The sequence below is a fragment of the Thermobia domestica genome, chromosome 3 (genome assembly GCF_964235325.1).
Source record: "Thermobia domestica chromosome 3, izTheDome1.hap1.1, whole genome shotgun sequence".
NCBI lineage: Eukaryota > Metazoa > Arthropoda > Insecta > Zygentoma > Lepismatidae > Thermobia > Thermobia domestica.
Window position 1 is genome coordinate 327,223,936 of NC_137456.1, and position 27,659 is coordinate 327,251,594.

Sequence of the window (27,659 nt, forward strand, 5' to 3'; positions counted from 1 at the left end):
TCTACCATTGAACTATCATGTTCATAATGGTGATAATTTAATGGTAACAGTTTATTCTATATCTGGTAGGAGGGTGAATTTTGGTGCTTATGCGAAAAGGAAAGTCAAGATTTTTGATTAAATGTCGTTTCCTTTCACATTGAAAAAGAGAAAATATTAGAATATTTTTCTTGACTACAACTGAACAAAATTCATTTTAAATACTTACTATTTTTTTTTTTTTTAATTTTATTAACAAACCTTCTAAGAATAGCTAAACAACTAAGGTCATTGTATATAACAGCGCACAATCTGTATTAATCTCTGATTATAAAAAAGATTTCGTATTAAGAAATATTAAATGAGTTTTCATTATATGTATATATGCACAGACACACATCTAAAAATAAATACAACATGTAATATAAATAAAATACAATGCTTACCTTTTGGGTGTGGACTTGATGGATTCCCGAAACGGCTGTATAGCTCCACTGCAAAATTCGCATCTAAAGTCATTGAAACACTTTCTTCTTCTTCAGAAACAGAACTGTTGAGATCATCCATTGCGTGATCTTCATCGCGTAAATCATCATCTTCGGGCTGTTCACTGGATTCCTTGGTCACTGCTTCTTTCAGTTTGATATTGGATGCCTTTCTTGACGCAATTGAATCATTTACCGTTATTGCACTCTCGATTTCCTTTTTCAATTGTAAGGCCCAACCTGATTGAACGCGCCTATACTTTCGAGATTTCCCACTACCATAAATACTGTGCTCACCCTCCAAATCATGCACTGCATGATCCTCGTTCATTGGTTCTACTTCATATTCATCGTCCCCGTCACTAGCACCTTCATTACAACTTGGAACTTGAGCCTCCTTTTCCTCTGGTGCAGAGTTAACAGGGTTGTTGCTACGTTTGAAAGATACAACATCCGTATCTAATAATATATCTGCTGCCCAATTCAAATCATTTTGACATTTATGAAAGATATCAGCCAGGTCATCTTGCTCAATGTGTGGAAACATCCGCTGCAATTCAGACAAAGAATCCACATCTGTATGCTGTAGGACATCATCTGTCATGGAACTTTTATCTAACTTAAGAACTCCTGGATATCTTTCAGGTGCTTTTATTTTTATTCCTTCACATATGTTCCTATTTCGAGCAGTGATCACTCTGACTTTTTTATCCATTTTTCCGGACTCTAGGGACTTAGTTGTGAGCAAATAATCCTGATGGCTTGTAATCGTCCATGATTCTCTTATATTACGGGTTTCTAACCAACAGCTCTGGTGACCGTGATCACAGAATAACGGATTAACAGGGCCTGGTCCTTGAGAATCAGTACTACTAACAGCTGCTTCTTGTTTGTTGGCAAAGGTTGGACGCTGAGGTCGCGGACCATTGTATGTATCTTTCGAAGGCGATGCACTGATTACACTGTCCCAAGCAACCTTTCCAGCGACGGAATCCCACGCTGCAAGCTCATGATCAATATCCTCGCCTTCACGATCAATATTATCGCGCTCGTTTTCTTTAGTACTTCCATCTGTTAACGATTTCAGAACTTCTAAGCGTTCTGCCCGAGCTCTAATAAGACCACGTGAGGGTTTGGGCTTCGAGCTAATTTTGTCTGTTGCATTTTTTTGTAAATCTTTGTCCTTCCCTCTAACCCAGCTTTCGCCCCTCTCCCATAATTTCAGCAAATCATCATTATCTTCGCCGTACATTAACGAATCTATCTGCTCCGGAGACATATGTGATGGTGACGTAAAAAGTTGTCTCCTTACTTCTGTGGGTCTTTCTTTATCCTTTTGTGGTTGTCCAATATTACTGTCTTCAAGAACTCTCTTTTTCTCCTCCAAAACATCCTCACATTTAGGTTCCAAATCATTCGTCTTTATTTCTTGAATTAAATCGTTCAATACCGTAGGCGCATCACTTTGTTCTTTATTAGTCGGTGTTTCCACTCTAGCTATTTCTTCTTGTTTCTCAGTTTCAGCTTGAGTTGTTGGGAAAGGAACTTCTATAGAATGTAAGTCTTTACTTGCTGACGATACTAGATCCGATATTTTATCATCCAACTGTTCGAGTTTTGCTGTCATAGCCTCGAGCATGCTTTCTGCTTCAATGTTGCTTTCACTCTCCAAATTTAAGGCCTTGTTGTTCTCTAAAGTTACTTCAGCAACATCATTTTCATTGAGTTTCAAATTTGAATTATCTATGATGCACTCATTTTCAGAGCTTTCCTTTGCAACAATTACTTTGTTCTGACTTGAAGTATCATCACATTCTAATTTCTCTTCCGCATTAATGCCATTGTCAGCCAGTGATTGCCCCTCAAATTGAATCAAGTCATCTGCAGCCGATATTCCTTCTTCAAATTGAATCAGATCGGCGTCGGATGATGGTGAATGTTCACCTTTCACGTCAGCGAGATCAGAATTATCGTTTTCAGCTGAACCCTTTGACCCAATCGCACCAAATGGATTTACATTATTATCACTAAACCTACCGTAAAACAATGACGAGTTTTCTTCCTTTCTATCTGAATTATCTGCTTCGACATCTGTCTCTAAGTTATTCTGAGGAGACTCAACTTCTTCAGTTGTTTTTAACACATCATTCGCAGCCTCATCATCAAAACTATCGCTTTTATTGAGTTCAGCTATCAGCTCATTACTTCGATTTTTGTAGAATTTATCCGTAAAATCAAGAGGAGCAGGTAATTCGAGATCATTCGCGTTCTCGTAATTTGATAAGGTTTCATCACAACTTACAAAATCTGATGCAACATCTAATCGTAAGTTTGACAGATTACGTGTCAGACGCTGAAGGCCGCCATCAGCTTTCAAACCCTCTGATGACCGTATAGAACTTGCAGCTGCAGTATCTCGTAAGCTTTCTACATCATTCCTCATGCTTTCGATTTTCTGTAAATCACTACTCATACGCTCCTGTAATGCAATTAAGTCATCAGCTATATTCACTGATTTAGTTGATATAAATTCGGCGGGAGTTAGCAAAGGATGTGCTAAATTTTCAGTTGCGTTTGTTAGGCCTTGGGAAGATTCTGTTACTGTAGATTGAATATCAAGAACACTTTGATGGTCCCTGATTTGAGTATTAGGGGTGGCTGTATCAACTCCATTTATCTCAACTAAAGTGCCTTCTTTGACATCTGGAAGCTCATTTGAATCTTCTGTTTCAGAATTAATTAGTTCGGTGATAAAATGTTCTATTTCGTTAGTTAATTCAGTTTTTTCTTCAATACTTTCTGCGACGTCATCTGTATCAAATTCACTATCATCGCTTACATAAATTATGCTTTCATTTTCATTTCCTTTCTCATTTAAATTCACCAGTTGTTGATCTCCAATATCACCTTGTTTTTCGACTGCACCACTATTTTGATTCTCTTGAACGTTTTCTCCACCTTCTTCCTCGTTCTGGGCTGCAGTTTCGTCACTGATTTCGTCCTCAATCTCAGTATTTTCTTCTTCTTCTTCTTCTTCCTCTTCGTCTTCTTCGCTGTCCCAATCATCCGTCGAGCAGCTGTCTGCGTCACAAGAGAAATCCCAATCCTCATCTGACAGTTCTTCCGAACTCTCTTTGAGTTCATTAGATTCTACTGTATCTACACTCTCTTTCACTTTCGCATTAATGGGCCCCAACCATGGTATGGAACTGCCAAAATTAAGCCCCGTTCCTTGGTTTGGTTGTTCGTTCTCGGCGCTGACAGCTTGCAATGCAGCCCGCAGTAGAGAACTAATACTTCCTTCGTTGTTTCGCTCATGGAATGATCCTGTGTTTGGCTTATCCTTTCGTTTCCTATTTCTTTTCCTCTTTTGCTTCTGCGCTGCTTCTTGTGTTTCCTTCAATGGTGGCTGTTGTAATTTCATTTGCTTTAACAACTTCTTTGCTGTAATATTTGTTTGGTATCTCTCCAGCATCTCTTGAATTTTCTCTTTACCCACACCGTGAACGTTCTTTCGGGCCAATTCCCGGGCGTTGAATTTCCATTTCGTCTCTGGTTCAATTACTTCTACTCTGTATCCAGCCTTGATGGCCATAGCCACGTACGGCTTCATCTCCCATGCCTGGGTATTAGTATTGTCAATAATCACAGGCGTAGTCCCACGCTTTATGGCCTTTTGTGCTCTCTTCTTATTCCAATCATGCGCTTCCGTTAACTGATTTGAATTATAACAATAAGTACCATTTCTGTTCACGAAATATTCATCCGTACTTAGAACAACGCCTTGCCCTTTGAGTTTCTCCGCCAGAAACGTTTTACCACTTCCTGGAACACCTCGCATTAGGATTAAAATTTTCACATTATTTTCAATGAACTTCTTTGCTCTGTCTAATGCCGACATTTCATTTTCCTTATTTGCTTTAGATTTAGGAGTTTGGCGTTTCTTATGCGGCAACAGTAAGTTGTCAATCATGAAAGGACCACCACTGCTTGTGGCACCGAATTTAGCTTTGTTCTGTTGGAAGTTTTTCGAGGTAACATTATGGAACCTTTTTGCCTTGTTTATTTGAGGATCGGAGAAATTTCGCTGTTTGTTTAAGTTATTTATGACCTGCTGACGTGGTGATACATCAGGCGACGTGTCAAGACATGAAAAATCCGATGCGAAGGACGATGATTTGAACAGTGTAAACCCAGACAACGATGGATCTGATATTTCAATTTCACTTTCTTCTTCAATAACCACATCAGCATCGTCATCATCATCATCATCATCATCGTTCATGTATTTCACACGATACCTTTCGACATCATTATCAGTTGGATTTTTCAATTGTTTCCGACCACGTGGTTCTTTCTGCAAAGAAACTGGACCACTTCTATGCTTCGAAGACGCATTAAAACATCCACTTTTACTCTTTAGATGCGCCTGCAGTGATTGCCGCTCTTTCTTAACTGCTCCAGCATAACCCTGATCCCGACCCGAGCTTCCCTGTCTTTCACAAGAATTTGATCTTTGATCTTGACCCGTTGGTCCTTTTGGTGAAGACGAATATGAATTGTGTCTATTCGTTTGTTTGGATGTATTTCTAGGTGAACTCCGCGATTGTCTGTTTTGGCTAGATGGAGAGACGCTTTTGTTCCTTGTTTTCGGCGACGATTTCTGTGGAGTGGAATCATCCCCACTATCAGTCATCGCAAGAAGAGTTTCTAGTGCAGCGTCCACTATTGAGGGAAAAAAAAGTAATTTCAGTACAGAGTAACAGTTCTTACAAATGATGCATACAGAATGTCAATATAAAAACACAGCACACTAATCGTTCCATAGAAATACCAGAAATATTCTCATCATGGAAATCCGAATCCCAAATAGAATTCCCAGAAACATTAATGCAAAAACTAATTCACGTGGTGGTGTGATTTATGTTGTAGCATGGTTAATTTTCTTTATAAATAACAATGATAAATACATTGGAGAAATAAATACAGGTCGGATCATTGTTCTTGAAGCGCCCTTGTAACTGTTACACTAATAGATTTTAAAAAAAGAAAAAACTATGGAAATTTGTATGATGCAAATGTCGGCAAAAGAAAATACAGGATGACTTTTTTTTTTTTTTTTTTAACTCATGTATTTCATTTGGGTCTAGAATTTCTAACTGAAGTCAGATTTTCATGTGGTCTGTGGCAAATGATCAAAGAAGGATGGGAAATTTATGGGATTATGTTTACTGATTTAAATTCATCCCGGCTAATATCGGCCACGTCTCAAGAAAAGCAGCAAATATTCGCCAGTGTGCCTTACAATTGAAATGAATGCGGTGCGGAGGCTTGAGTTTTCTCCGTTAAATGGCAAACCTCGCCAAGGTCAATAAGAAACAGGAAACTAAGCCGTTGTATTGGAAATTGTTGTGATGTATAGTTGTGTGACTGTGATCAGGACCAGTGAGAATGATGAACTCTTTGGAGCAACGTGTGTTTATCTTTAAAAGTTCTTGGAGAATGGTATCTGTTGCTGTTACACAAAGGGCATTTAGGAAAAAAAAAAAAAAAAAAGCCTCACGTTCTGCCCCAGGCAGAACCCAAATATTGTTAGTAAATAAGTTGGAAGAAACAGGATCGCTTCTGAGTGAGACAGGGAAGCATCGGATCCCGCAGCCAAGTGTTCTGGAAGATCTCAGTTATCGATTCCTTAGGTCACTCAAGGAATATCTTTTATGTTTATGGGTGTTGTCACTAACACTTAATTTGTATTCTGCAATTCCGCTTCAAAAATCCAAAACCCTATTTCTTATTATACGGTACACTGGCGAATATTTGCTGGTTTTCTTCAGGCCTATATTATCCGGAATGAATTTAAACCAATAAACATAGTCCCATAATTTTCTCATCCTTCCTTGATCATTTACAACAAACCACATGAAAATCGGACTTCAGTTAGAATTTCTACACCCAAACGAAATCCGTGAGTTAAAGAAAATCACCCTACAGTTTGACATACACACCAATACCACCAGATTAATAGTGTTGCCAACCTAGCATAAAGGACTATATTTTTCAAATGGCACTCCGTAAGATTATTACAATTTTCAAATCTACTTATTCAACGAAAAACTTACAACTCAACTTTTACTAATCCTAATCTGTGTTACAAACTCAAGGGCGCTACTCTATCACAAAAGTTTAAATCAGAAGGTTTCCACAATACTGTCACAGACGTTCATCGATATCATCGTTAAACTTTGTCCGTGATTGTACTTTCAGTTCAATATTCTTCAAAGAACATTCAACGAATAACGAAGGGAAATGATGGATATTCCAAAACTAAATTGTGATTAATTAATGAATTCTTTGTCTGTAAAACTGCTACGTAATTCCGTCTTTGAAATCGTTGCCAAGCACTGAAGTCAGCTACCTTTCACAATTCAACGTGTAAGTTCATGCATTCACAAATATGATGACAGAAGTGGATTTCAGAGTTTCACGTCTTTACGTATTTCACCACGAGTACAGGAAGTTTCCATAATCTCGCCTCGAATCGAGTAACAAAACTACTGAACTTTTCCAAAGACAGTGCAGTAGTAGCATCGAAGACCTATCAGGAGGAACACCTTGTTACTAGTATATTATATTGTTCATCTAGACGACATCAATAAGCAGAAGGTACGTACCTGTTTCATATTTGACAGTGCCTAGTCATGAGTCACCGCTTGGGAAGTTTCAAATAGACACTACTGATCAAAATAGACACTAAAAACATTTCCCACAAATCCTATTGATTTATTTCAACCGAAAAGATAAATCATGAATATTGGTGTACGAAATTATCGATGTCTAGATTAATTAAGAAAGTTATGACACCTCTTGCATACGTCCCGTTCTTTGTAAATCATACATAACTTATAGAATAACCGCAATACTAATAAAGCAAGTGAGACGGAGGGGTCAATGCAATACAAAGTAACTTTGTATCGAATACTACGATTTTGATATGAATTTCAAACCAACAGAAACAAAGTTACAGGGGATTGAAACTTTCGAAAACACATTCGATCATTAACATCCGCTTTTTAATAGACATCAAGATTATAATATCGTTTAAAGCAATTGGACATCTCAAACAGTTTCGGAGATGTGACTGACATTGGTAAAGTTAGCAACACCAGTGTCTTAGCGTGAATTGACGGAGAATGTCAGGGATTTCCCTTCTTGACAAAAATGTATCTCCCCTAAAGAAAAAGAAAAAGTATCCTGGCAGGGACAACCCCCCCCCCCCCCTTAAGATTTGCTTTCGAATGTTCATGAGGATAAAAACTTTTATTTGGTAGACAAAAGTATAACAAACAGCAACAAATCTTGTTAACAAGAATGGTTTGCCAAAACTTCTTTATGTATTTACCCTGTCGTCTGTATGTCCGTTCTTCCGGAAGACAAAAATCTAAGAATCACTACCAGGTTTGGTTAGGATACAGAAAATGAAAAGTTAAAAATCGAGTTTGTTTACGGAGGCAATATTCAAACCAGAAATGATAGAGATAATGCATTATTGGTTCTTTGTTGATTACTACAGAGCAATAACGATAACGGATAGCGGAAAGTGATCTATTGTCCCAAAAAGTGAATGGATTAAGTGTCCCAAAAAGATATTTGATCTCCCTCCTTAACTCTCTACTAAAACCGGAAACGACAGAAATCCATAACTTCCGGTTTTAATATTGATCTACATAGAGCAAAAATGATTTGAGATAGTGGGAAGAGTTATGTTTAATCAATTTAGCGTTCTAAGGATAGGTACCATCTTTTCTCTTAACCCCTAATCAAACTAGAAGTGGGAGAAATCAATCACGTCAAGTTTTAACGCTAATCATCACAGAATTAAAAACATAACAGACAACGGGAAAACGTTTTCTGTAATCAATTAAGCGCCACAAGAATATACTTCATCTCCATTATAATATTTCTACTAAAACCGGAAGTGGCAGACATCAACTTCCGGCTGTAAAACACTGATTGTTATAAAGTAAAAACAGTTTAACATATAGCGAGAAATGGTTTTCTGCGAGCAATTAAACATCCCATGAATATACTCCTCCAGCCTAATCTCTCTATTAAAGTCGTAAGTGGCAGAAAAATCGACCACTTTCGGTTTTAACGATGATTCCTATAGAGTAAACACAGTAATAGACAGCAAGAATCAGTCTTCTGCAATCGATTATGCGTGTCAAGAATATATTCCGTCTGTACTCCAATCCGTCTACTAAAACCGGAAGTAGTAGAAATCTGCTACCAGTTTCGGTTTCAAGATTATTTGAGGAAATATCACACCGTACAAACCAAACTTTTTCGCGTGGTGTACACATGGCACTGCTACTTGTTTTGTAACGTACGGTCGTACTGAGTTTGAAGGGAATCATGTAATTATTTCTTCGAGCTCACTCGCTCTCTCTCTACATATATACATGAATGTATATATACGTATTTACTAGCTGAGATACTCGTTCTTCGCACGTGGAAAATAGATCTAGGGAAATACTTGAATCCTCTTTTCCCTTAAGATACGCATTTCAATAAGATAATCTATTTTTAGCATAAACTTTGAAACACCATACCTCCATACAATACAAACTTTAACTCAAGTGACACTATAAAACTCACATTGACGTAGACACTATATTCCAAAAGTTATTTCACGTGGATCAGCCGTTTAACCTGATCCCGAAAACTATAGATTCAACATTATTTTCGGTCGTTTTCATTATTTTAATTTTCATCTTTTCTCACCTACCGTGCCAATAGAAGCTTCAACATAGACTGAAACAACCTCGAGTGTGTCCGTATATTCATCTTAGCGATTCCGAAATGTATGGATTAGACACTAATATGTATCGTTGTCGATCATTTTTACATGTGACTCCCTTCCGACCCCATTCAAGGGGTGTCAGGGGTGTATCTTACACTGGGGGCTGAACGTAGACTTAACTGCATCGGGATTGGAAGTGTCAGTATTCATATCACAGACCCCGAAAACTATTTATTCGACATTAATATATGTCTTTTTAATTACATTTACATCACCCCTCGCTACCTTCACTCCTATTATAGCTAGGTTTGTCTACCACGGCAATTTTTCTCAGATTGTAAACCACACGTGTACCAAGTTTGGTGGAAATAACGCGATGTGTATCAGAGTTATGGTCGAACATACATACATTTGGCGTGTATAGGCTATAGGGGCTCTCCCCTTGATGTTCAGGTATACACTGGAAATGGGCTTTAATCCTACTTTCTTTACACTGGATAAAGCGGAGAGAGAGAGATCTTTATATATAAGGTGTTAATGAACTACACCGACAAACTGTAAGAGGTGACTCCTCACATGGAAGTAAGAGACAGAGTTCATATGGACTTGTGGGCAAAAGTGCATAGTTTCAGAGCTAGAGCTGTTCAAAATCGTCGATATGCTAAATTTTAACACGTGCAATTTCGGATTGGAGAAAAGGGAGGCTCCATATCGGTTCATACATATGTAATCCAAAAATGAATATTTCATCAAAGTGCAATACAATTTCCAGACATGCTCTAAACAGAATTCTGATATATGCTCTGATTTCAAGTTGGGTCCAAAGCTGACAAAAAGCCTTCGTAGCAGTGAACACGGAATGCTTAAGCTGGAAGTCGAAAATGTTAGGGACTGCCAACACCATGGTTCCTCGTGTTCAGAATAACGCGTCCTGTTATGCTTTGTTTCATGCTTATGCGTGAATCTCTTCTCCAGATGCCACGGCACTTACTAAGTGTCTCATGATTTTTCAAAGCATTCATACGTGTTCTATACTATCACATTCTCTGAACAATTGATTTTAGATGTTAACCCAGGCCGGTATCCAGGGGGGGTCTAGGGAGGGCCGCCTCCCCTAAAATTTTCACGGTAGGCTTGCAAATGAACTATAATGTGGTTGGATCGAAGCCCCCCCTAACTTCAGCCGCCACCCTCCCCCCTACATTTCTGGGCTGGCTACCGTCCTGTGCTAACCCACATTGAAACACTGGCTGCATTGGAACGTAAGTAATCAAACGACTGTACTGTTAGACAGACATGACAAACAATCACAACTAGCAGCTAGACTTACATTATGAGTGAGAAGGCAATGGATCTTAAAGTATAGATCCTTTATAAAAATAATTCCTCTGCTTATTCTGAATACGATAAACGTTATCTCATGAAGTGTAACGTTTGTTACGTTGCATAATATAACGTTTCTTACGCGATTTCATTCAGACTTATTGAACTACGTGCCTATGTTACATACTCATTTAAAATATAAAAATATGTGAAGTTTCATTAGAATATGTGAAACTAGCTTTTCATTATAGGCCGAAATAGTAAACTTCTGTAATAAACCTTACACAACATATACTCGTACAGATTGGTGGATAACTTTCTTGTTATACAATTTATGTATTGAATTTTCCTCTTTGTCATTCAGACGTTACTTTCTGTATCATTTCTTTAAACGCAGACGCAAAAGTATATAAAATTTACGTATTATTTTATCTGGGTTTCAATCCAACACAGTACTGAATTTTTGCGTTCAGACTGTAGCGATCGTGGTTCCATTTTATAATAGCCTGACAAATACATCACAGCACCCTCCAGAAAATGAACTTATTCCGTTGTACTATTTATAGCAAGGCCAAAAAGAGATGGTCTCTGAAGTTTCTTACCACATGTGGAGGGCAAATGAAGCACCTACTTTGGTGATATGGTACCAATCATAGTCATTCCTTACACCATTAACTAAATTGCCATTATATATGCACCGAAAGAAGCCCTGACACGTGAGTAATGGCAACACCAATGCCAGCTGTCAGAGTCTTTATCTTGCTTGCTAATAACGTGAAAAGTGCCGGAAACACAATGACTAGAAATATTTTCTGTTTTAGTATGGCGGAAAATGGCTTCAAAGGAAAGATTTATCTTCGATGAAACTACATTCCACAACATGAACAAATGCAGTGTATGTATATGGCGAACCAAACGAGGTAACCACATACACGGAACATTAGCATGATTCTCCAAAAGACAACGTTTCCTGCTAGTTATCCCGCTAGCAAGTGCACGACCCATCATCCTTTCCTAAAGCAACTGTGACTGGTGACTATTTCTGGACATATTTATTACAATTTTTACTTGCTCAAAAACATCCTTTCGTTTATATAATTGTGTTTGTTTCAGCAAGCAATGATCTCTGATAAGGATGGCAATAACTATTTGCTGAAAGGCACAGCTGTATAAATAAACAGGTATTTTTGATTAAGTATAAATTTTAGTAAGTACTTAATATGCATCCTATGAAGTCAAGTAGCCATTTCAAGATAAGTTGGAAAAAACTGGTTATTACATCTCAACCAATTAGAACGACCGCATCTTACAACTAGATGGAGCCGGCGGGGCCACTCGGTCAAAAAAGTGTAAAAAGCTTTTTCAGGCCAGCCACTCTGAACGAGGTTTTCCTCATTCACACCAGGCAAATGCCGGGGTGGTACCTAATTTATAGGTCCCAGGCCACTTCCTTCCTTTTCTTTCCCCGGATAGTGTACTCGCTGAGGCACGTCATCCCTCATACGTTGACGGGGCTAAATGGCCATAGATGCCGAAAGCCCAGTAATCTAAATCCTAACCAGATGGAGCTCACCTCAATTTTCACAGAAATCTATAGATGCTTCTCAATCGTTTTCCCATAGCTTGGAATCGAACGAAATGCAAATGGAGACAAGCTTCTCTGTGGGGCCATTCCGTTTACCTGATCTTACATATATATATTTTTTCTTTGGTTGCTTATGGATGACTCAGACGTCTCACACTCCACATCCATTAGAGTCCGTATGTTACACAAAAACAATGTAGTTACCTTTGCATTTTAATTAAAATGGTTGTGAATATGCATTGTGGTAGGCGATTTGGTTTCATGGAAGATGACACATAAACAATGAAAGCAAAAATCTACGAACATTACTTTGAAAATAATGCACAAAGAGTGAAAAAGTAAATCATTGGATCGGGACTCGAACCTGGGATCTTCGGCATGCCGTGGCGATGCGTTAAACCATTACACTACCCAGTCCGCTTCGTAGAACAGGCACACACACACACACATCTACTCCTTAAGTCTGTGCTCTCTACTCCAACCACATGGCTTGTACCACTGCCTAGCTGCTGAGCTTGGGCAATCCAGTGTCCATATATTAAGAACACCTTTTGACGGTTGTAAATTTCATATAAATTAATGTAGAGAAGAAACAACCGATTTTTTTACACATCAGATCTCTGTAAGTACGAGCAAAATGGGGAGCGTAGTGGTTAACGCATTGAGACGGCATGCCGAAGGTGTCGGGTTCGAGGCAGGGTCCAGTCATTCAATTTTTCACTTTTTGTGCATCATTGAATTCGCGTGTAAATTAGTCGTTTTCTCCTTTCATTAACATATATTGATTTGAAAACTTCATACTTATTGTAAGGTCTTATTTGGTAGTATGCTTGATAACGCTACCACCACTCGGTATAAAGTTCTCATAGTAGTGGGGTAACATGTAATGATATTTCTTACGATATGTCGATAAGCCTATTATAAGTCATACCTTACAATCCGAAAGGAACGTATTATAGAAAGGTGAAACTGATTAATATTACAGTACTATTTTTACGAACTGAAGAAACTAAAAGATTATGTAAAATGCCACGAATAAATCTAGATTTGATCCGGATATTTTCTATTAATACACTTCACTTGTCATTATGTGTAGTAGCAATTTTAGTAGTTATAACTACTCTTGACCCTGGAACTTCTATAGAAAAAAAGCATAAATCTTTTTCAAATAATAAATTTCATGATATTTGATATTTTTGTATGTATTTCAATTATGCTGACACGCATTAATTTATTTCACGTTTTCTTTACTTCTTTTTCTCATAACACAAATCATGAATCTGTTACTGACAGTGGCGTATTTAATAGAGTTTGAAAAACCCCGAGTATTTTTAAAAAAACAACCCACCTTGGCTTTTTTTTTTTTTTTTTAATATTTTAATGTCTTTGTAGTAAAAGTGTTAAAATATGATTTATATTTCAAGATTGTCATTGTCGCGACCTGCAACAATTTTCTGTTCACTACTGTTTTGAAAAAATTACCGCCACTTTGAAATTTTACGTCGGTTCGCCGCCAATATATATACAGCTAATTTAGTGTGTCCCGTGCTTCTACTCTGAACATTTCTATTTAAAAGACTGAAGATTGTGCTTTGCAGCGTGGATAGCCGCTATTTTGAAAAAAAAAATGGCCGCCATTTTGAAATTTTACGTTGGTATACCGCCAAAGTCTAGTGCGTCTCTTGCTTATACCTAGAAAATTTAAACTTAAAAGACCGAAAGTTATACCCTGTAATATGAGTGGGTATGGTACAGGCAAACAAACGAACAAATGTAGATCGAGTCATCCCAGGAGCCTTAGTAACGTTCGCCAAATATGAATACCAAATATATTAATTTAAAGCGAAGATATAATTCATGTATTATGAAATGTTTCAAAATGTCTTACATGTCAAATATTTTCCAGCGTAAAATAAATGCTTTTACTGTTGACGTTCACTTCCGATACTTTGCGCGTTCAATTACGGGAATTTCCCTAGCACTAGAAAGACGGTTCTTTCCCGAAAACGAATTTAAAACAATTAACAAAGAGATAATTCATATTTTATAAAGTAAATGTTTCAAAATGTCTTAAATGAAATTAAATATCTACCAGCTTAAAATAAATAGTTTTATTTCTGAAGTATTCACTTCCGATGCTTTGTGCGTTCAATTGCGGGAATTTCCCGAGCAGTTCTTTCACGACGGGTTTTTCCCGAAAAAGCAGTTTTCTTTACTGTACATCGACACTTCCACTAGTACGGAAGTTTAAATTTAGCACTTGAAATAGTAGTGTTACATAGTCTTCGGAACTCCGAGCAATAAACTTCTTAAATTTGACAAGAAATTTTACACTATGGCTGGTGTTGATTCTACAGAATGTTTATTTGAAAAGTAGCAACAAATAACAGAACTACTTTACTGTTGTTGGAAAATCAAATTTTACTGAAGAATGCTTGTGTTACCATCAAATGTGTGTAATAATACTAATAGTTATACTAATGTATATGCATATTTAATGGTGATACAGACACTTGTTGCCTTAAACTCGTCAAATATATGAGGGATAACGTGGCCCGGAGTCGCTGAGTCGGCGAGCACACTATTCACGGAAAGTAATTTTTAAAATATAAAATTACATATTTTACTTCAAATAAGCTACAAACACAAACCATACATTAATTTGTTCTATAATTATCTCAAGCTAAGCACGGTTGGCAAAAACTATGGTTTTTATTGAAAAAAAAAAAAAAAAAGTTTTTCTGGTTTAAACCCTTTTTTTGGGGGGTGGGGTTTAAACCAGGATTTTTTGGTTTAAATAATTTACTCTATGTATTTATATTAGATATGGACAGAAATTAGCTTGTTTCGCCTTGGTGTTATTATGCAGCAACAAGGTTAAGCTGGAAGCGGTGACATAAGCTTAAAGCGGAATCCAAACCGCTTCTTTGCTTATATACAAGAGAAATTATCCATTTGGACATGAAACCGGGACTAATTGGTCACAAATGCGATTGCCGACTCACTCACGAAGGACTCCTGATAAAAAATACGTTGTACTGATCTTTACATAGGCCTACTTGTTAATATAATTATCAAGAGTCATTTCAGAAGGACAAAAAGATAAACAGTTACACAAGTAAAAATATTATACAGAATTACATACAAATCGGGAAACTCCCGCCTTAGCCATTGGGAAAATCCTGTTATTAGTTTAAATGTATTTGTATGTAAAATTTTAAGGTCAACGTATCATGTTAAATTACAAATTTGTTATGTAGATAACATTCAACAAAATTAAAACAAAGTCGAATCCAAGCTGATGTTGGAAGCTACGTAGACAGTTGATAAATTTTGCCAATTTCTATCAATATATTTAAGCAACCTTGGCTTCTTTATAAAACAACAGGCATTCATTCAAGTAGAAATACATAATTTGGATTCATTTCGTATGTTTAAGCTTAACATCCTTATGAAATACCAAGGTTATCACGGAGAAGACTTTCGCGTAGAGACACACCTCGAATAGCTACTTGGTTTACACTTGAAAGATGGGTTGTAGTTCGACCGAGAATTGAACACGGGACCCCTTGATTAAAATGTAAAAAGTAGATAAACGTAATGCGGATGGTTTGATATGTGGAAACGTCACCACGAAGTTCACAAGATTTAAAGCATTTTTCGTTTTTTTTTTTTTTTTTTTTTTTGTTTGTTTGTTTAAACCAATTTTTTTTTTGAAGGGAAAAAAAACAGCTGGTTTAAACCACCCAACCCTGAAGTGAAGGTAATTTATTTTTTTTTTTTTATTCATTCAATGCATTCAGAACTTTATAAGGTCTAACGTTGAATGTTCTTGTACACTTCATGAAAGCATGTAATACGCCAAGGAAAGTTCAAAATCTAATAAAAATCTCTGAATGTGATCACCTTAGTTGTACCAATAATATACTAACAAAAACCTCAAAAACCCAAGTGGGTTATAAAGTGTCTTTTTTTTTTCGGACTGGGCCCACTTGGGCAAACTCTAGTATTTAGAAGGGTATAGAGGGACTAAAGCCCCCCTAAAATAAATTTATTATGCACAAATTCATTAATATTTGTCGGCACCCAAAAGAAAAAATACAAGTGCTTATTCACGTGTTGTGCATAGCTCCCCCCCTCGAAACAAAATCCTAAATACGCCACTGGTTACTGATAACATCAATGTATTTATTTGTATTTATCTTTATTGCTAGAAAAACAATTTATGTTTAGTACTTTTAAATCACAGCAACTAATACCATATGAAGTGATGAATCTGAAATAAAAAGCTTAAGAAAACACCGTTGAGGAAGATGAGAGTTCCCACTGAAATTTTCGCTATTACTTAATGTTAGATGTATACTAAGGTTACTCGAACTTAATTTTTGTCCTCTTAAAAATTTTGCACTTAAGAACATCAAGAAATAGTTTACTTACGATTATAGTTACATTGTTCAGTAACCGACTGAATAACTTCAGCATCCAAGACGTCCATAAACAATTCGAAAAGAGCTAACTCGGTACTACTATCCAAGTCCTTTTGAAACTCTGCTTCATTCATTCGTGAGGGCCTGCCCCGTCCTCCACCTGCAGTTCTGGCACCTCCTCTGACACCACCGCCGCCAGGTCTTCGTACATTTCCCCTCCCACGTAAAGCACCCCTTGATCCACCTCGACGCCCTCCAATTCCAGCACCACCGCCACCGCGGGGAGACCAGCCTTGCTCTTTCTTCGGATTCTTCGACATTATAGAGCCTTCATAGCCAACATCTGCGAAAATAAATAAATTAATAAATAAACGAACTAGCTATAAATTGTATTTTATTTACTAGTTAATACGTAATATTAAAAAATAACGTCTTTAGATTTAAAGAAAAATTAGTCCCACAAACACACACACAAAAAATAAATAAATTAATTAAATAAAATAAAAGTATAGAATAAAATCCAACCTGCAAAACCCCAGGACGACTGACCGTGTCAATTCCCTTTTATGGGCGAAAAAATTGAGCGATTTTGGATAGGGAAGACACACGTAATACAACTATGCAAATAAAATTTTTAAAAAAAGAGCAAGAAAAAAACAAAAGTTTTGTTCAGCGGACCTCAGGGTATAGATTCGATGTATTTTGTTACACAGAATCCAAATTTGGAAACCCTAGGACGACTGACCTGTCAATTTTGTTTTATGGGCCAAAAATGTGTGTTCTCCCTATTCAAAATCAATCAAATTTTTCGCCCATAGAAAGAACGTGTCAATTTTGTTTTATGGGCCAAAAATGTGTGTCCTTCCTACTCAAAATCAATCAAATTTTTCGCCCATAGAAAGAACGTGTCAATTTTGCTTTATGGGCCAAAAATGTGTGTCCTCCCTACTCAAAATCAATCAAATTTTTCGCCCATAGAAAGAACGTGTCAATTTTGTTTTATGGGCCAAAACTGTGTGTCCTCCTTATTCAAAATCAATCAAATTTTTCGCCCATAGAAAGAACGTGTCAATTTTGTTTTATGGGCCAAAACTGTGTGTCCTCCTTATTCAAAATCAATCAAATTTTTCGCCCATAGAAAGAACGTGTCAATTTTGTTTTATGGGCCAAAACTGTGTTCTCCCTATTCAAAATCAATCAAATTTTTCGCCCATAGAAAGAACGTGTCAATTTTGTTTTATGGGCCAAAAATGTGTGTCCTCCCTATCCAAAATCAATCAAATTTTTCGCCCATAGAAAGGAATTGACACGATCAATCGTCCTGGCGTTTCGAAATTTGGATTCTGTGTAACAAACAGTATCGAATCCATACCCTGATGCCTGATGCACAAAACTTTTATTTTTTATGTGTGGCTGTGCTATTGTTCCTTTAATGATACTAAAGGGTCATTCTATCGTTAAAAAAAAAAAGTTACTATAGCACACACACTTTTGAAGGCTTTAAAAATATTTTTGCAATTATTTGAAAGAGAACTTTTTAGATGTGTATGGTAGTATTTCTGGGTATGATAATAATATGATAATCATTACTATATCATATGTGTTTGATGATAATCCATGATTCTGGCATCACAGTTTATTGAAATATCAAAGCTGGAACATATGTAATACACGTTACATGCACCAATAAGAAGTGTCGAGAACCAAACGCAAAAAATTCTACTCTGCTGCTTTGTCTAAAAAGTAAGCATCATGTTTTAATAATAATAAATATATAAATAATACAGTGAAGGTATCACAGAACTAAAGATCGCAAAAGTCTTTCTTTGATTATAAACATTTGTCTCCAGGAGAAAAAAACATGTCCGTAACAAAGGTCATCGAGTCACTTACAATAATTTTACCAATAAGACTTATGCATACTATTCTCAACTGAAGATTCCTGTGCTGAAGTGATATATTTTTTTTTCGAACATACTTTCTCCAGCAACAAAAAATTTCAAGTTAAAACGTATCAAAGTTAATACATTAAAAATTACAGTAATCGTGGAATTTTTACTTTTTTTTAGGCGTATAACACGATTCTATGGCATTAATAACAACTGAAATAGTAAATTGAAAAAAATGAAATCTTTGAGATTTACGTTCCACGGTTATGCCGATTAGGCTAAAGGAGACGGTGATGATGAGTAATGAATGAAATGGTGGAATGAAGAAAGTGGGAGGAAACGGGAGAACCCCGAGAAAACCCACACACACGGTGTTTGTCCACCACAAAGTTCACTTGGCGGGGGCTGGGATCGAACCCGGGACCCCAAGCACCAGAGGTGAACGCTCTACCACTGAGCCACCGCGGCCCAACAATAGTAAATTGAAATGGAGTTGTCTAACGTTTGTTCTGATGTCTTCAAGTCAAGGTCTCATTAATATTACAAGTTTTGTGTTAATACACCTTTCCCCGATGTTCATAGATTTTGCCAATTTACATACGATTAGATCTGATATCATCTCATCACTCGATGAGCACATACGGAAAAGAGTATGAGACCTTTTTATTTATTTATTTACTTATTTCATGAACTGCACACAGTATTAATCCATGTTCTTCATACGGTTAATTTGCCCAGTGGATATCCAACGAGAATATAATCAACTGCTGGCAGTGCCGTGCTGTGAAAAATCAGAACCCGGGGCGAGAGTATACGACAGCGCCCCCGTACATATGAATGAGGTCGATAGACCAGCCGCGGAGCATCATCATGATTGACGAGAAGCGTAAGAATTGTTTTTAAATAAATCCTGCTTTTCCTTGAATTTGAGCACTTTTTATTACTTTTTTCCTTCCATTTTACATATATGCACGTGCGTTTTTCCTAACATGAGTAATATTATAGAATCACTTCCTAAAACAGGACCACCTTCTAAAGGGTGTAAACAGACGGGTAGGGCGCTTGTAGCAAGTCTCTAGGGACAAAGAAAGTATAAATCTGATCCTGGTCAAATTAAATATTAGATTGAAAAATAGTTGCTGGTGTTGGTCTAAAATATTTTTCGCTTTTTTCTTTTCCTTTTTTCCTCCCGAATTTTGCGCCCCTCTTACTTCGGCGCCCCCACGCCCTGAGCAAGCCACTGACTGCTGGTTCTTCAGAATCAGCTGTATCAGGACGCACCAACAGCCTCCTTTGTTATACTGGAGACGGCAATGTTCAATGATTCCACGTCAGTATTCGCACTGAATATGATGGACCAATTTTCACACATCGAGTTTGTTGAATTCGTGGAAGAGACAACGCCATATCCCATATTTCTTCGTACTCCACAACAACCACTTGAACACCTTCAAGAGGAACACAGAAATAATGAATATTATGAGTGTCACTTTTTGCAACATCATAAAACTGATCTGCATTTTGATCACTAGCACTAGCACGACCCTATAAATCCCGCTTCCGTATATTACGTAATGTGTACCTTCTCAGTCAGGATTCCATTCAACATGACATCCTAGCGTTTGAAAAATGCACAAAGGTGTGACACAGCCTTTCGGTTTCTGAAATGCTGAAGATTTCGGACGCTTGAATCTCTTCTAAAGGTGTCACGACACTTACCAAATGTCTCATGATTTCTCAAAGTATTCATATGTGTTCTATACTATCACATTCTCTGAACAACTTATTTTAGTTGCTAACCCACACTGAAACAAGTAATCAAACAATTGTAATATTAGGCAGACATCACAGACACTGGCACCTAGCGGCTAAGACTTACATTATGAGTGAGCAGGCAACGCATCTCAAAGTATAAATCTTTTATTAAAAAAATTCCTCTGCTTATTCTGAATGTGATAAACGTTACCTCATGATATGTAACGTTTGTTACGCGATTTCACTTAGACTTATTGGACTGAGTGCATATGTTACATAGTCATTTAACATTTCGTTAAGGCTTTCGATAAGATAAAGTTTAATTAAAATATGTGAAGTTTCATTAGAATATGTGAAACCAGTTTTTCATTATAGCACAAAATATTAAACTTCTGTAATAAATCTTATACAACATATACTCGTACTGACCAGTGGATAACTTTCTTGATATACATACAATACATTGAACTTTTCTCTATACATTCTGACGTTACTTTCTGCATGCTCTATAAATTAAATTTAGAATGATTTTATTTGTGGATGCAAAAGTATATAGAATTTATCTATTATTTTATGTGAGTTTCAATGTAACATCAGTTGAGTTTAAGTTTAGACTGTGGAGATCGTGGTTCCTGTTTACAATAGCGTCTATGTTTTATAAAAGCACTACAAAAGGAGAATTCAGGCACACGGAATATACATTTTCTGATTTTTATAGAATTTAATCATTTTGTCCACTTTTCATGAAATTTCCGCAATGCATAAAATGCATTTACTTTCCATGCTTAAGGTGAGTGTAGAGGCTCTACTATCGCCAACAGATGGTAGCACTTGTCACATCTCTTTTCAATGTATTTTATATGGAGCAGTAACATTCAAATTAACTTAATCAAATTCAACAGATGAATATCCAAACTTTGTCCAAAGCCAAGTTTAATAAATAATCAGAGAATAATTCGTAATAACTTTGTTTTTATTAATTGTTGAAAGTGTTCAATTGTACTATTCAGAAACACGCTTCCAATAATGAAACAATCTCAACAATGGAAGAAACAAAACAAAAGGCCACACGGCTTTTATTATTATATTATTAAGTATTTTGCCTATTCGCAACTCCTGGGACTTTTTTTTAGGTCCGGGCATGAAAATGTTTTTTCCACGTTTCTAGATCTTCAGCTTCCTCTTTTAACTTACAATATTTTGTTTTATTTTTCAAATCACTCATAAGTTGTGTTCTTCTTGTTCCTATTCCTCGCTTTCCTTCCATATTTCCTTCTATGGCGGAATGAAGAAGACAATTTCTTCGCAAGATATGTCCAATCCAAGTGGTCTCCGTACGAAAAACGCTGGCAAAAAGTGTCCTCTTCTATTCGTTTTAAAACATCTTCGTTTGTTACTGTCTGTGTCCATTTTATCTTTTCCATTTTCCTCCAACACCATATTTCGAAGCTCTCTTAATATTTCTTCTGCACATAGAAACTCTCAACGTCCCATCACTTTGATCTCAGTTTGTCACAGCAAATGGTGGATGCAGTGACTTCAAACCACCAGAGTTCATGCTTAGCTGAATGAACAAAAATAACGTGTATCCATCCTCAGTTAGTAATAACACGTGTGCAGAACGCAGTGATGGTGATTTTTTTTTTAAATTAATTTTCTAGAAATAATGTATATAAAGTATTGTGTATATAAGATATTATCGTTAAGTGCAAATACAGGGAGCATTACACAGTGATATATTCATTTCTCAGCATATCGTTTCTAAGTACGATTATTATTATTTACTATCATGATTGCTCGCAATGATAGCAGCTAGCAATTGCAGCAATGCTTGAGATTTCTATTACAAACCAAGGTACGGTAATTTTACGAAAAAAAATAACTGTTATTTTACTGCATTCTTACGATATCTTTTTGGGAAGTTGACAACGCTGGAACAAAGTACCTGAGTGAAGCTGGTAATTATATTTACCAATTCAATGCGATTAAAGGGGTCGTGGTGGCTCAGTGGTAGAGCGTTTACCTCCGGTGCTTGGGTTCCCTGGTTCGATCCCAGCTCGCGCCGTGTGGACTTTGTGGTGGACAAACACCGTGCTCGTGTGTTTTCTCGGGGTTCTCCCGTTTCCTCCCACTTTCTTCATTCCACCATTTCACTCATCTCTCATCATCACCGTCTCCTTCCTTTAGCCTAACTGGCATACCTGTGGGACGTAAAACTTACAGATTTCATTTCATTTCAATGCGATTAAAAGCAGGGAAATGAGATTCAAATATACCGTTCACCTATTTCCCATATGAAGAACGGCCATGTCGAGAGACATGTTTTCGTATAGCAGCATCGAGACATAGATAACAATAATTACGACCCATATTAATAAAATCTGAATAACTAATAGCAAAAATCACAATGCTGCTTCAGATTGGTTGAATACACACGAAATTTCGTTTAAGCGCTCGTAGTGACGCCATCATGTTGTTTATAAGATTTACGGACTGGCGAGTAGAAACTGCATAACATATGCAATTTGCCAGATACACTAATTAGCCTACTGTAAGGAACCCTGTTGATTTAAGGAGTGAAGTTCCTTAGTTCGCGAAGTACTTGTTGAATTAAAAATATAAGCTAAACTTCTGAGTCTACATTCTTTATCTAATAATCTAATCCTATGAGGAGGTACTATTTGTTATCTGAGTAAGCTTCCCTCTTAGCTACCGATATAGTATTTCAAAATCACCGAACTCTTTAATATGTCCCAATTATTTTCATTTTAGAAATGAAACGAATCTTTCGGTTTATCGTCCATAAATATGCCCATTAGGCTAAGGAAGATGGAGATACACTATGAATATTCTACCAAATATGGAAAGCTCTCTTCACCCAGCCTTACACAAAGAAACATATGCTCTGAACTTGTATACTCATTAGTTTATCAAGTTTTGCGTAGGAAATAACACTTTTACAAAATGTTGAATACAATTGCTTAAAAAAATAAGAGAAGAATTGCAACATTGATATCTAACGTATCTGGGAAGTTCTCAAAGTAAAGTCAGAGTCAACATTGTAAAAGTCCACAAATTCTTGTAACCGTGCTTGCCTCTTACTATTGTGTTTAGAGAGTATTCCTTGCAAAAAGTTCGCATTCACTGGGAAATTTTTTACAAGCTTCATTTGCACTCAAAGAAGGGAATGACACACACACTTCTGTACAGGGCTTGAAAAATCTGGCTTGCAAGTACTCGTCAACTAAAAGATCTACTAGCCAGACCATTTTGCAGTCACAGTGTTTATACGAATAACAAAAATCACTTTGCAACACAGTAAACATATTAATACATCTTCATTTTGTTTATCGGCGTATCTCTTACAAATAAAGAGTGATGTTTCCTAATTATTCTTGAATTCACGTTTCTGATTGATCGGACTTTATACAAATGTAAAAATGTACTCTCCACTCATGAGCAGGCGAGTGGAATTTTCAAGCCCTGCCTCTGTAGCGTGACATTAGAAAGCATATCACGTAATTTCTGGGCCACTGAATTATTCTTACCCATCATCGTGTTGCACCCGTCATTTGCGAACCCGATTATATTATTGGGAGGGACTCTCGCATCCTCGAATGACTTTATTACAGCAAATAATCTGTAAGCAGTAGTACTCCATTATTATCCATGTACTGAAAGGTGGCTTCTGACAGATAGCTGCATATGTTGTAAACAAAACGAGAGGGTGGATTGTTCGCCAATCGCAGCAGTATTCTTTCACGCCGTTGCTAGGCAACGAAGTTCATTGACCGCGCGGTTGCCGGTAGTTGAAACGTCTTCAGTTTGTCCCCAGAGCTGCTGTCTCTGTTGCGGAGCCTCTGGCAACAGCGCCTCCAATACTCCACGTGCTTTACCCAACTGTCAGAAGTCACCTTTCAGTAAATCGAGTATAGTAGCTTTTGGGTTTTGAGCAGAAAAAAAAAGAAAGAAAAAAAAAAAAAAGAACAAGGCGCCAAAATCGAGTTTGAACAACTCCTTCATTTACACTTAAAAAAACTCACGCAAATGCAGTCTTAATAGTGCCTATATGTACACTCATGTCCAAAATTATTGTTGCATGTCGGCATGTCTATAAATATGTTGTTGTAGGAATATAATTTGATAACGAATTCGCCCGGTATTTCTTATAATGTTAGTATATGTATAATCGGCAAACACATGTATGTGGCTAATTTCATGTCAAAAGAGCAGTAAACAAGAACAATAAAACGAAAATAAAAATTTATTGTCCATTTAGCAACATTTTGTTTTACTCATTCTAATTTTCGTATTTACAATTCTTTTCCTATGAAATTTACCACAAATATGCATTTCCCGATTATACACATAGTAGCTCTATTAAAAGTACCCTGCAAAATAATTATCAAATTATATTCTTACAAGAAGACAGTTATAGATATGAGACAATCATTTAGGATATGAGTGTACACTATAGTCCGTGTCATCCGAATTGACGTGTGACATTAGCCAATAAGCTCGCAGTGCCTTGTTACTAAACCTTCAGAGGGGAATCTAATAATTCATAATTGAATTTGTTCGTATTTGTGGATAATTATGAACGATTAGATTCCTCCTTGAAGATTTAGGAACAGGGCATTGCGAGCTTATTGGCTGATGCCTCAAGTTTTAAAATATTGTGCTAGTTTCTTCGAGTGCACTTCTCCAGTTTTACTGTTTGTCGCTCTAATGCATTCTAAAGACATTTCAGTGGCGATTTTAGAGTCAGAGAAACTCTTAGGTACCATAGCATTTAAAAGATCGATCGTTCGAAGCGAAAGGTTGTGTTCCGCTATAAAACCGCACATCTGTATTTCACCTTCATTTATTTGAGTTTGCTGTGTGTCTGCGGGCCGAATGAATAAAGTATATTCTTATCTTGAATAGATGGTACACCCCGTTTGTTATTAATATGCTTTTTGTGTGTGTGATTCTTTACTACGGTTAGTTCTGCTGTAAAGTTCGCGTTACACACAATGTACTTTCCTCTTCTTAAACTGCCACTAACAGAGACAAGTCCCTCCTTAAAATTACTGAGAGATTCCGATTCTCACTGTAATTTTGAGAGCTTTGCTTATTTTTCATTGTTGGCTTGCGTCTTCTTGGCTTAATTTTCTCTGGATTACCGAGACTTTTCCTCTTGACTGGTATTACTTCTTGACTCTTCCCGCCACTGTTCGAAGTTGAAGACTATCTTTGTCCATTGGAAGCCTGGAACAAGCCTTTTATCATCATCCTCTTCATTATATTGTATAAACGCGCCAAAACTGTCAAAGGCTTTCTCTTTATTATTATTATTTAAAAAAAAAAAAATCCTCACGAAATCTATACCTCACACGTTTTCATATCTCAAAATTAACAAAGCAACTAACAAGTAAATAGGAAATACAAATATATATATATATATTTTATAAAAGTTTAGCTTTAAAAAAAAAAAAAAGATTCAGTACAATAGTAGTAATCTATAAATCATATTTTCGGTTAATTACACAGTGAAATGAAGTTTATTCTTGGACTATATAAAGGCCCATACTGAAACTATATTAGGATGACTGACAACTGGTCAGAATGTGTCAGTGTTTCAAACACAGTCTTAGTAACTAACCTAGTGTGTGATAATAGATTAACAGAAAAGGTGTGCCACACGCAAGGTGATACTTTTGCGCAGTAATACAGTATGGTTAGTGAAGTACAAAGAAAGCAGGAAATTTACAAAATATTTCCGAAATACAACTGAAAACATGTAATTGTGAATAACAGTAACATTGCGTTTAACACAGCTTTATATTTCTCCTATTATAGGAAGCCAACAACGGAATCTTAGTACAATCCACAAACGCAAAAGCCTTAGTAGCCGTTTATTTTTTATTTCCGATTCTGGAGTAGCAGGAAATAACTTAATTTTCATTTTTGTGCTTTTATTGACTTCTGACTTTTCTGTCGAAGAACCTGTGTAAGTTCTGGGCAAAAACAGGAAGCGGTAAGGAGTCGAGTGTCCCTTTTCAACCACGAAAAAGACCTGCCACTAACCACCGATACTAAAAACGAATATAAGAAGTCTCAACTTTTTCCATTTCTTAAACCAATCCTGGTTTTGAAAGGGAAAAATCCACTCAATTGAGGGCTTGGCAGTCCATCAAGCAGGAAATTTGCATCAGACCTAATTTTCTTTGGAGTCAAGCATTGTAAAATTGTTCGTTCCTTCTTGATGGTGAGGAACAGAAAACAAGTAATTTCGGACACAAGACACATTTTTTCATTGGTTTTCCGCATACCTAAATAAGAAAAAGCAAGTTGTCAAAGTTTCCGTTAACAACGCTGCTTTGTTCAATAATTTAATTCCATTATTCTAAAAAAAAATCTGGAAATCTTCCTTGCGATACAGATTTCAAAGTGTAGTGACAAGGTAAGTCGGCAAAAGTACTATTTTCAAAAAATTCAATAGTGTGAATCTGTATAGCAAACACACACACTGTGCTTTATATATAAAAGTTTTATTGGTTCTACGTCTAACACGACCAGTACTGCTTCTGAAACAAGTCTTAAGAACATTTCACCGACATAATGTACTATTCGTTTGGCAAAACAAGATTCTATTTCAGATATGATTACATAGTTAACTGTAAAGCTTAAAAACCAATTATTAATAAACAATTTCTCAAAATCAACTACTATCAGTATGTTCGGTGCAAATGAATAGCTTTGACATCGGCTTACCAAAAACAGCTGGCTGTCATGAGTGAAATTACGAAATCATTACAAACCCATCCCGCTTGTTACTAAAATTATGCAAGATTCCAACGTAATTTCCTTCCTCTACAACAGAAGCAGATATACTAGATACTAAAGTAACTTCACAATGTTTAACTTTCTACACAACGAAAAAACATTTTCCACTGAATAAACCACTGCAATTTCTTAATCGATAATAAATCAGTGATAAGATATATGAAAACACCCTTCCTGTCGGGAAAATACCTTTATGCAGCTTGTAAGAGCGCCTTCGCCATTACTATCTAGAAATGTTATAACAATAAAACTACTATATAATTACATGTAAAATATTCGATGTTGAGAAGTTATTTTAAAAGAGCAAACACCATACTACACGACATTCCAACACCTTACACGTCACGTTTTCATTCAAAACAACTCAAGATACGCATCACACGACCTTCACATCACTCGACTCACATTTACGAATGTCTTCTGTTCTACGAAGTGTTTAACTCATTGCCCAAGCATCTATAAGAATTTTGATTTAAGTAGTTCTTGAGACATCAAGTAGGAAAGCAAAAGAATCTCATTATTTTGATGATCCAAACGTTATACAAAAAAACGTCTATCTCTTCTCAGAACAGATTAAGAATATACGAA

At 36.5% G+C, this 27,659-nt stretch overlaps 1 protein-coding gene across 3 annotated transcripts in view; it reads right to left on the reverse strand.

Annotated features, from left to right (window-relative positions):
• The window catches only part of LOC145681194 (uncharacterized), an 85,334-nt gene extending 57,726 nt beyond the window's left edge, over positions 1-27,608 (reverse strand). Inside the window, exons 1-3 of one of the 3 annotated variants that reach the window (XM_081752687.1) lie at positions 27,477-27,608; positions 16,610-16,942; positions 426-5,189 (exon numbers count right to left, since the gene is read on the reverse strand). In XM_081752687.1, coding sequence (XP_081608813.1) covers positions 426-5,189; positions 16,610-16,919 — 5,074 coding nt within the window. In that variant the 5' untranslated portion in view covers positions 16,920-16,942; positions 27,477-27,608. Of the gene's footprint in view, positions 1-425; positions 5,190-16,609; positions 16,943-27,260 lie in introns of all 3 variants that reach the window. The other 2 variants (XM_081752685.1, XM_081752686.1) reach the window with 2 other exon arrangements.
• Between the last annotated feature and the right edge of the window lie 51 nt (positions 27,609-27,659).